Genomic DNA, 12091 nt, shown 5'->3' with positions numbered 1-12091 from the left:
TAATGTTTGTAATTTGTGTCATTTTAGCACATGAATCTGCTAATTCCAAGAAATCTGACTCAGTCTCCTAGTAATACCACTAAATATTTTCGTGAGAAACAAATCGAAAAAGAGAAAATAGCTTTCAAAGAAAGGTTTCTTGCTGAAGAACACATCAAAATGGAGACCAAGAAACAACAGGAAATACTACATGAACAATCTCGGCAACTACGACTTCAGCAAAGTGAAGCTCTTGCTAAACTGAAGTGAGTTTGGCTTTTTGTTTTAGAAAATTTCTCATTTGTAATAAGAACCTCTTTCTGCATAGAAACAGGGGGAAAAGAAACAACAAACAAACAAAAAAAAAACCAACCAAATAATCTTTATACGACTCCATTTATTTAAGTTTTGCTGTACAAAAGGTAACAGTAATTACTATGTTAGGAATAAAATCAGAAGAAACACACACTGAGACATAAGATATAGGTATTGACTAACACTTTGGTCACAATCATTTAATATCCCACAAAAACAACTAAATGCTAACCCTCCACATCTTATCTTTCCAATATGAGAAGGTTTCAACAAGCTTTGACTGATTGGTAATCCTCTGTTTTCAAATATAATAAATAAAATGGCTCATGTTGGTGCCACATAAAAGGCACCCAGTGCCACTCTGTAAAGTGGTTGGCATTAGGAAGGGCATCCAGCTGTACCCAGGAACCGGTACCACAAAGCATCATCTTGCCCCCAACTCTTTAACACTCCTACCATGGTTGACACTTCTTTCATGAGCCCCTGAAAAGATGAAAGGCAAACTTGACATCAGATGGATTTGAACTCAGACTGCAATATTGCTGTGCTAAGTTTGTTTGATTTTGATACACAAGTTTACTAAGGAGGTAAATCCATATGTTTCATCCATCTCTGCATGTGTAAACTAATTAAAGTAATTAAAATTAATAAGATACGTTGGTCTGTATAAAACATTAGTATCAAAAACAAACACAGCTAATATGGCAGAAATTTATTTAATCAAATTAATTGCCTCGAATGCATCAGATATTCAAATTGGTGTATCTGGTTTAATAAAACGATTAATAATCATGATGTGAAATTCCCTCTGATGCTGGTCAGTTAAGAGAAGGCAAGTATGGTTGCATGGGAGGCAGTTAATTGAAGGGAGAAATGTAAACATGTTTGGAAGTATTAGTCTAGCTGATCCCTCTTTTATGGTCCACAGGGAAATTGTATAAACACGACTGATGAATGTATCTAATTAGTTTTAATTAGCTTGCACATGCAGTGACAGCAGCTAAAAGTCTATGGATTTACCCCACAGCCAACTTTAGTGTATTTATGGACATAGCAAACAAAAAGGATTGGTTAGCTTAAAACACCACTACATGCGTTTCAGCAGCATGGTTATTTTAACCAATGCAAAGTACATTACATAACATACATTCATACATATCAGCATAACCACCTTGTTTCATCAGGTGATATTCAGCCATCATTTGACGGAAGACACATGAAGGTGCTTCAAAGTTAATTTACCAAGGTCCATTCAATCCCCATTACATTTTATTTAACACATACATGCTCACACACGACCTGTATTAGACTCTTCACTTATACTATTATCAAACCGGGTGTCTAACTATGGTCCTTCCATAGCACTTACATAATCTTGCCTGCCATCTTGGGTCTTCTGGATACCAAAACCTCCCATATATATATATATACACAAACACACACACACACACATATATAAAGAGAGTTGTAAGTGGTATTATGAGAGACTGTTGAATGAAGAGAGTGCATGGGAGTGAGAGTGTCTGCTGCAAGTAGAGCCAACAGAGGGAGCAGCCCTCTGCTATCCAAGTTGATAGCAGGATGGTGAATAAAGTGGTTAAGGATATGAAGACAGGGACGGCCCTTGGTCCATCAAGAATCACAATTGAGGTGCTTAAAACATTTGGTGGAGTAGGATACAAGCTGGTCACCCAGTCATAGCCATGACTAGTGTAGCAGTATTATTGTCAACGGCTGCAAGAAACAAAGCCAGCTTGCTTTAGTGGTTGTGCAGTGTTAGTTGTGTGCATGAGCGATGGAGAATAAATAAGGTGAAGGGGAAACTGGACATAAGAGTAATCAGGTGTGCAAGAGAGAAGATTCTATTGGTGTGGACAGGTGAGGTGTATGGAGGAGGACAGGTGAGGTGTATGGAGGAGGACAGGTGAGGTGTATGGAGGAGGACAGGTGAGGTGTATGGAGGAGGGCAGCTGCATAAAGACGTGCCATGTGCTTACTGCAAATGAAATTTGTGGAATAAGGAGAGTGAGGAAGACAAAACAGAGTGATGAAGAAGACAGAACAGAGGCTGCTATGCTTCATCGAGAAGATGACAAAGGACTGCATTGACTGATGGTGGTATGTAATATGGGAGAAAGTCCAATCACCTATCCAGCTGGCATACACTGGATGCTAAAATTATATCACGTATATTTGTGTGTGTGTGTGTGTGTGTGTGTGTATTATATATATAATTAAATGAGGCAGCTCTCTAGATATGGCACCTCTCTAGTGCTGACACTACATAAAACACACCCAATGCACTCTGTGAAGCGGTTAGTGTTAAGAAGGGCATCCATCTGTAGAAGCCATACCAAAGCAGATCCCAACCCATACCATCATAAGAAAACAGACATTAAATAATGATGAGGATGAATTTCAGTTCAGCATTATTCCTCGTTATTTTACATTAACAGTGGTGGGAATAAAGTAGTGTGTTACTGACGTGAAGATTTCAAAGTTTACTCTTGACAGCTGCTGTGTTTTGCCACTAGGCTCAGCTTATAACTCTATTTGCTCCAGTTTGTCTTCATGGTTGAATGATTTGCAGTCAGCTGTAGAAACAATTGCTGTAATAAAAAGCTTATCAGATCTAAACTGGTAAAACAGGCTTGTATATATATATGTATATATATATATATATATATACACACACACACACACACACATTATCCTGGTTTTAAGGGTATCACGAAAGGCCTGGTTGGAGGCCCAAACCGTCTGAATTTTTTTCAAGGGCTTAGAAAGATTGAAGGACTGCTGAAATAACTGTGTGAATCTCTGAGGGAAATATGTTGAATAAAATCATAATTAACTGATCCTCATCCTGTATTTTCTGTCACCCAAAGCCAGGAACTTTTCAGCACCCACTCGTATATATATTTTAATATTTTGTTTACACATTGTGATGCTTATAACCTGCTGTTAGAACTCAATATACATATGTTCTAGGCTGATACTCAAGCATTGCACCTTGTAGCAGAAACAGCTGTAAGCTAATAAGATTCGTAATATAATTGTTTATTTCCTTTATCATCCCAATTTCTTATGTGTGTTTGTGTGTGTGTGTGTGTGTGTGTACATGCTGTAATGACAAATCTTCTTTATTTATCCAGAGCTAGTGACAATGACATTTATAAGAGACTTACCTATCCTCCAGCACAGCCTCTCTCAAACATTCATTTGAAGCGAAAGCAACTTGAAATTCAGGTAACAAATTCTTTAAATATTGAGAAATTATTTGAATCTTTTTTTGTTATTAACAGTTACTCCCATTAAAACTGCAAATAACCAGCCATAAAACAGACATTGGAACCTGGTGCAGCTCTCTAGCTCACCAGCTCCACTCAAACTGTCCAACCCATGCCAGCATAAAAGCAATGGTGGTGGTAGTGGTGTAGGGGGAGGTTTTCACTGTTGTGCCCCTCCCCGCCACATACACTCTTTTCGTTTTTACTCTTTTTATTTTTTTCTTCAAACTTGTATAACTTTCTTCTTTCTTGTTTTTTTTTTTCAAAAGATATCATATGGTCTCAGACTTTTTAGATGGCGATTTAGTATATCTCCCTTAGGGAGAGTTACTTGTTTTATCCTGTGGGAGATGGACTTTCATTCACTAAGCTTACATCCACACTTTGAAATTAAGCCCTGGTCCCTTTGATCAATGTAGTTTGCTACAAATAAATTAGCTTCAACATTTATTTTTATATTTATTGTTCCAAGGAAGGAATATTTGCTTTATGTCTTCTGAAACAATTTCAAGTCATGTCCTTTCTCTCTTTTATCAGTTTTAGGTAAAACTTTGCTCCTCTGTAGACAGGCATGGCTGTGTGGTCAAGAAGTTTGCTCTTTTGTGTCCAGTGCCACAGCATGGCACCTTGGGCAAATGACTTCTACTAGAGCCACAGGCTAATCAAAGCCTTGCCAGTAGATTTGGTAGATGGAAGCCCATCGTGTGTGTGTGTGTGTTTGTATCTCCTTGTTTTGAAATAATGTGATAGTTGTAAACAAACGTCACTGTCATACAAGCAGGGTTGTCCATTTGTAATATTCTGTGACAACATGCCTGGCTTTTGGAGAAATATTATTTTGCTTGGAAACAGGTGAGAGTGGATCACACAAAAGATATATAGGTGTAGAAAATCTGCCCTAATAAATTCTATCTGAGTATGGAAGCATGCATGGAAAAGTGGACATTAAATGATGCTGATGATGATGATGCATCCACTTTCACATAAACCCACCCATTGCACTCCTCTCTTCTCCCTCCTTTGACCACCCCTTCATAATAGACACACATGTTAAGCACCCACTCCACCTGTATTTTCCAGACCATTCACTGCATCAACATCACCCAATTTTACCTCATTTCCGGTTGAGGAAAAACATTGATAAAAAGTAACATAATTGAAAAAAAAAAAAAAGAACACTCGAGAAGAAAGAAGAAGAATGGTGTAATTTTTAAAAGAATGAAAAAAAAATTGCCTGCATTTAATGTAGGACATTGTGATAAATTGTAAAGCCATTGGACAATTACTTTATCACATTATAACACTATCAGAAAAAAGTTGGTATTATGTTGTGACAAAAGCAGAAAGTCAGGTTCAGTGAGTGTCTTCAAGATGGGTTAGAATGGAAAGCAAAATAGAATTTTGTGTAGGAAAGGTGGTGGGGGTGGCGACAGTGGCTGGGGGGGGGATGTTGATGGTCGTGATAATAATGAGGATAACTAAATTAACAATAATGTAATTCTGATTTTTATTTCGTAAATTGATTTCATTTCAAGAAGTAGAAAAAAAAAAAAGGAAAATAATCCATTTTGTTTAAATTATTGAAAGTTGCTAATTATTGGAAATTGATGAGAACATTGACATCCTTTCAATCAGAATACATATCCACAAAAGTTTGTCATCCTATGTTTTCTTTCATCTCACGCTCCTTTTCTACCCATCTCTTGATACTCTTCACCAACTGGGTCTTTTCGGTGTCTTTTTGTCTTTTTTTGAATATTGCAGTTACTGCTGCCAATACCGCAACTGGACCCCACCACCACCACCACCACCACCACCACCACCACCTTCATCATTGCCATTATATTCTTGATGCTATTATCTATGTCTAATGCATTTTTCTTAGAAACATTCCTTTGTATGGAGAAAATCATTTTGTTGTCAGGAAATGCAATCATTCACATGCTGTCCTTGGCATCTTAAGACATATTAACTCTTTACCTGGTATTCCCCACCTGACATCCACCCCCACTCCCACCCCACAAATTGATTAACTTTACCTGGGAGTCATCCACACCCACAATGATTGAGTCTCTACCTGGAATCTCTCACTCCCACACCATACATTGATTAAGTTTCTACCTGGCTTCACACAGACATTCATTCTCTACCTAGTTCATCATCATCATCATCATCATCATCATCCCCCCCCATCATAGTTTAACATCCACTTTTCTCTGCTTGCATGGGTCAGACAATTTGTTGAGGCAGATTTTTTATAGCTTCCTATCACCAATATGCTCTGTATAAATATAGAATAGATTGGATGGTCACAGTTGGAAGAACTTTGATCTTCGGTCTGCTCATACAAGCTTCACTTGAGGCTAATTAACAACAAACTTATTTTACACCTTGCATTCTAGATTTAGGGTGTTGTCTGTCTTTAATGTTCCACATTTCTTCATAACCATTGTAGGGAGTCAGGCGAATGAGGGTGTCTCTAAGTGGTAGCTCAATCTGCTAGAAATAAAAGCCAAATCTTCTTAAACTCTCTCATCTTAAAAAAGAAATACATTAGATAATGCAGAGCTAGGTTCTCTGCACTTAGTAAAAAAAAGGTGGGATGTCTTTAATCATCAATCTGCTCAGTCAAGAGTTAACTAAGGTTAAACAACAACATCGGCAACCATTGTATTTGAGTTGTTGTGATTATTATTGAATTAGCTTTTGAGAAGAGTTTTTACAAACAGCCAGTTGCCTACTTCATTGTGTTTCATTTACAAAACCAGCAATGTTTATGTATTTCTTGATTTATTATTATAGGAATGGTTGATTCTGCTTTTACTCAGTCTTCCACTTAATGAGCTTCCCAGCATGTTGTCCACTGCATTGAGACAGAGTTCTGTAATGTTCTCAACTCACACCGTTTCTTAATCTCCACTGCCAATTCTTCAGCTGAATTTATTTAGCACAAACTTTTTCTCTTTCATCAAAATGTCTGATTTAAAAGCCCCATGCATACTTTCAGATGAGAAATATATTGTTCTGTTTCCTATTGTTAATGACTAACAATTTACAATAATACAAGCTGAAATTTTTTAACCTTTTTGATGCCAACCTACATGAAACTGCCTCTTGTTATATTATACAGAAGTTTCAATTTTAAACTGTTCATATTTAAATTAAAAACAGGCAGTTATAGTTTATGTAAGAACCCTTTGTTAAGTTAGTAGGTTCCAAATATTAGATGAATAATGAATAATAACTCTACTAAATTCCTTCAAATTCTTGATTTGTTTAAAATGTAGGTTCAATTTATATTCATTGTATTAATTACATATATAACATGTATGTATATGATGCATATATATTACAAAACCACATTAAAATACAAATCCTAAACTGAAGATTACACAACCATGAGCAAAGAGAGAGAATAAAAAGAAGTAAAAAAAAAGAGGAAAGAGAAAGAAAAAAAAACCTCAATTCAACACCAAGTGACTAAGTTGGTCGCACATGACAAGGTTCAATGGAACCTACTGAAGCAAGCCAGCATGCTTGCAGTATTACCACAGGTGATGGCGAGACTAAGGCATCAGAACAGCCAAGCACCTTGATGCTATTGTATGTCTGTCTTAACTGCACATCCATGTCTTGTACTCATGTGTCCATGTGTGTGTATAAGTAATCAAGCATCATCATCATTTACACTTTGATGTGCACTTTGCTATAATGGCATGGATGGGGGCAAATATGTCCCTACACATGGTGTTTCCACTTGACTTTTTTGTGAGGCTCAGAATCCTTCAATCAAATTTCACCCCTTCTGTCTCCATCTTCCTTGATATTTCTCTTCCATATGAACCTTCTGCATTCATCATTTAACCAACTCTCATTTTCCATACGCACCACATCCTCATCAGTGCAGTCTTCTGCACTGATGTCTTTCATATGCAGTCTTCTAACCGATTGCACTAATGTCTAGTTTTATTTTCCGGCCCCTTCTTATCCATCATTGATGCATGCTGATGTGATGCAGCCACTGGAGCATGACTGTTTTCTCTCCTTTTTATCATCCAGAAAAAAAAAATCGTTATTTGAAATAAATAATGAAAGAAATCATTGATGTCATTGCATGAAACAAACCTCCATCACTTTCAACAATCAGTGTTTCCTGTGATGTTTTACCCCCTGCACCAGGGAAATGTAGAATATGTACAAGTTACAAGATGACTATACTTTTAGAGTACCATGGAAGGTACTTGGTACACTATTTGTATTCTAAGCATTGGAAAGTTTCTGTAGAAGGGGTTGTAATAAGAGACACTTGCCCAGGTACTGTGCGGTGGGACTGAACTCAAAGCCACATGTTTGCAAAGTGAGCTTCTTCACCACATGACCAGGCCTGTGCCTAGACATATAAAGATCAATAAAATAAACGCCAGGTTTGAGGCTAAGTGCTGCGGTGGATATGTTTAACTAAATCCTCGACGACTGTGCTCCAGCATGGCCACAGTTCAGTGACGAAAACAAAGAAAAGAATAAAAAAATAGGATTGTATTTTGTTGTTGTTATTGTTTAGCCCAAGGCCAAACCTGATCCAGTAGTCTTATGATCGAAGTCATCTTAACTATGGCCATCATGTCATGTTTAGATCTAGAACTATATTATCCAGTGTTTCTTTCCGTGTTTTAAATTGAGTAGATTTGACTGCTATTTATAGCATTTTAAGTGACCATGGAGAGGCACCCTCATTGGTTCATGTTTTCTTTTTGTTTTCGTTTAGTCGTAAGAACATAGACATGAAGGTAATGAAACTTTTATTGTAAATAAACGAATGCCTTCTGTGCATCTGTTCAAATGTTTTATTTTTTTTATCGAAGTAATCATGAATGAGATTATAGTTCAGTAATTTCATATCTTGCTTTAATTATCGAGTCTTCTCCATATTTCACAATGCCTCAAGCAAACTACAATTCTCTCCTTTTATAGTTTTTTTTTTGCTTAAAAAGTATTTGCATCAACTTGTTATCCTCATTTTGTTGCTTTTCAGCTGAAATATATTTATTTTCTATAAGATTGTTTATTGTCTTCATGGTTAACGACCCTTAATTAAGGTCACTGATAAATATTAAAGCAGCAACTTATTTACGATTCCTTAACCCTATAGCATTCAGATTAATCGGTGAAATGTTATGCTCATTGTTCTAAATTAACCATGCATTATCCCATAGCATAAATAGTGCGATGATGTGGATGTATCATTTTAGAATGACATTGTAGGATAGGTGTGAGAGGCTGAATCTGGCCAGTTTCAACATAGAAAAAGGTAGAATATTTGAACCAGAAATGGCTGGTTTAAATCTTTCTGTTTGTCACACACACACACACACATATCTATCTACACATAGTACACACATACACACGCATGCATGTGCACACTTGTGTGTTTGTGCATGCAAGTGTATGTGTTTGCTGTGTGTTAAGAACCATAACATATCTATTGCAAAGCAATCAATAAGCCCTCATGTGTGTGTGTGTGTGTGTGTGTGTGTGTATGTGTAATTGTTAATGGTTAATAAATACCAATATTTTTTTTTTAGCCTGTCTTCATGTGTGCTTTTATTCAAAAGACTTGTCTTGGATTGTAGATATGAAATGACAAGGAACCAAATAGTAATATGAATCCTTGTTTATATATAGAACAGAGTTACTAAAATGATTAAGTTATTTATAGTTAGTGTTGGAGTATATTGCTGAGGAAATATATTATTAAAAAGAGGGCGGCTATGATATAAGAACAATATTTATATTTCCTCTGGTGGAGAGTTCCATCATAAATATCAATCTCCCCCCCCCCCCACCGTCTCTTTTCATTACAATATTTGTACAATTAGTCTCTCTGTATTAATTTATCTAATGAAGAAAACAGCTTTTAAAATTTCCAAATGTGCTGATGCCTCTTCACCACCACCACTTCCATTCGTTCTTTTCCTACTGGAGTAACCATTAATCTCCTCCACAGCAAGACAACTGTTCCTGTCTCCCTATCATCACCTGGCATAAAAGCATCTCCCTCAATTCTATTCCTCATCCCAGCTGAAGGGTCTTTGTCTTGCAAGGATCTTGGTGACCTCACTAGTGCTGATGGCACCCAGGACACCCTGTAAAATGGTTGGCATTAGGAAGGACATCCAGTTATAGAAACCTGCCAATGCAGACATTGGAGCTTGGCACAGTCCTCTGGCTCACCAGCTCCCCTCAAACTCTCCAACTGATGCCAGCATGGAAAATGGACATTAAATGGTGATGGTTCTCTACATAAATTTGCTTTTTGTCAAAGAGCCAGTACATACTTTTAAAACCCTTCAACTGCTTGCCCTTCAACTGGTGGCTCCATGATCATCTGTGAGTAGTTTTTATTATTGGGACCTCAAAATCACTTAATATTTGTGTTTTAGATATGCATGTTTTCTAAATAAATACCTGCATCATTTCCCCATCCTCTCCTTCTCTTCTTCCTCTATCTCCTTTTCTTTTCATTTGAATGTCCTCTCTCTGTCTTCTTCCCCTCTCTAGCCCCATCTCTTTGTATCAAATTTAGACAAGTCCCTGTGATTTCTTTTTCTGTTTTTCATTCCTGACTGAAGCCATTCGCTATCACTCCATTTGCTTTTGCTCTTGAGACATGCATTAATTGTATAGCTTCCCATTCCCCATTCATGAAATCCTCCTCATCAACTCTTTTCCAACCAGCCAATGACTTATGTAAGAGACAGCTGTATAAGATAACAGTGTTTTCTCCCACTTGTGCAAGTTCAGAACATTTGCTATATTAAGAGCCAAACTGTTGCAGTTGTTTCGCTTTTAGCTTTTAGCTCTTGTAAATTAAATTGTCTCCTACAAGAATTGGATAACTTTAAACATTTCATTTCTTTATCTCTGGTCTTGGTAAAGTGTTGGATCAAATTGATTCCACTCCTTCACCTCACTCACTTAACTTCTCTACACCCTTTGCTCAAAATTCACGACACTGTTAGATACAGAACCATTAAAGCATTGGATCAGATACCTTGTGGTATTTATTCTTGTTTGTTCCATTCTGTGTTTAAATTCCACCAAGGCCAGTTCTGCCTGTTTTTTTTTCTGTCTCTGGCAGATTTGTTAAATAATACTTTGCCGGTTTTGTTGCAGTTCTTCACATTTTGAGTTCAAATCCTTATTGAGGTGAATTGGAAGAACTGGTGGAATGCCTTGTGGTATTTAATGGTTTAACTTTGGTCCTGAAATGAAGTCACACTTTGGCCAACTTTGCCTCTGATTCCCCCAGAATCGATAAAATAACAAGCAGTCATGTACTGGGGTTGATATAATCAGCTGTGCCTCCACACTGAACTTCTGGTTGAGTACTACATATGAAATCAATATTATTATCATTTCTGAAGCAACAGCAACAGTGGCAGTGGTGGTAGTAGTAGTAGTAGCTGCAGGGACGGCAGTGGTGGTGGTGGAGTTGGTGGTGATGGTGGTGGGGTTGGTAATGGTGGTGGTATTTGTAGTAGTAGTAGTAGTAGTAGTAGTAGTAGTAGTAGTAGTAGTTATATACAGAGAAGAAGAGAGTAAAACTGGTTGCTGAGTGGAGATACCTGATGGAATTTATTCTGGGAATAATATTTCTCCCTTGATAAATAACTTTGTATAAGTTCTGACAAATAAATTCTTACCTTTGTGTTTATTTGTGTTTCTTTTCTAGGAAGCTATGAATGATATTAACCAGTTTGATAAGAAATTAGAAAGTGCTGCTGTAAGTCTAGACATCGACACGAAAGACATGTATGTTCCACTTTGAATACTTCTTTTCATCTCAATTCGAACAAAATTTGTCACTTCAGCTTAATGGAACTATTCTGGGTTCTGTTATTGGCTTTTACATCGGAGAAGAACATATACAGAAAAGCTGTCGTTCACAAAGCTTGTTGTACATTATTGTTACTACGAGTAAAACTTAATTGACTCCATTAGAAATATATGTTGCTAAATAATGTTGTTGAGATGGCAAAAATAGGAGACTGTTTTCATTTGCTTTACTCAAGCTCTCCACTCTCCGTGGAGTATCAGCCATTGATGATTTCTCTCCACTGTTCCCCGAGGAAAGGACTTCTTCTCTCGGGTCTTGTTGGGTTTTGGGTTATCATCAAGACTTCTTTAACTTTGCTGTTTTCTGTGCAGAGGTGTTGGCCCTATTCAGATCCATTTTTAATTCTGGAAAGAGGTGATTCATAATAGTTTGGCCTCTCTCCTTTGACCTGTCCAGCATGGAAGGCCCTGGCATGGTTCTCAGGGTCATCAAAGTATACAAGTCACCACATTGCAACAAGGACTGCTGGACCTTGCGGTGGACAGTTTTTCAATGCAATAACCTAAATCCTTCTTTGTCCTGTTTTTAAAATGTACTGAGAGTATCTCTCCTTTTTAAATATCCCCCCTCAGGATTGATGAAGTGAGCATCAATAATGTGTGTCGGGGGG

General features: G+C 37.2%; 1 protein-coding gene across 1 annotated transcript in view; it reads left to right on the top strand.

The window, feature by feature from the left end:
• LOC106875922 (sperm flagellar protein 2) overlaps window positions 1–12091 on the top strand; it is a 102750-nt gene that overhangs the window by 13579 nt on the left and 77080 nt on the right. Inside the window, exons 4-6 of the mRNA XM_014924237.2 lie at window positions 28–245; window positions 3450–3543; window positions 11317–11396. Coding sequence (XP_014779723.1) covers window positions 28–245; window positions 3450–3543; window positions 11317–11396 — 392 coding nt within the window. The remainder of the gene's footprint in view (window positions 1–27; window positions 246–3449; window positions 3544–11316; window positions 11397–12091) is intronic.

This window comes from Octopus bimaculoides, chromosome 18 (genome assembly GCF_001194135.2).
Source record: "Octopus bimaculoides isolate UCB-OBI-ISO-001 chromosome 18, ASM119413v2, whole genome shotgun sequence".
Taxonomy (NCBI): Eukaryota; Metazoa; Mollusca; class Cephalopoda; order Octopoda; family Octopodidae; genus Octopus; species Octopus bimaculoides.
This window is presented reverse-complemented; position numbering and strand designations above follow the sequence as displayed.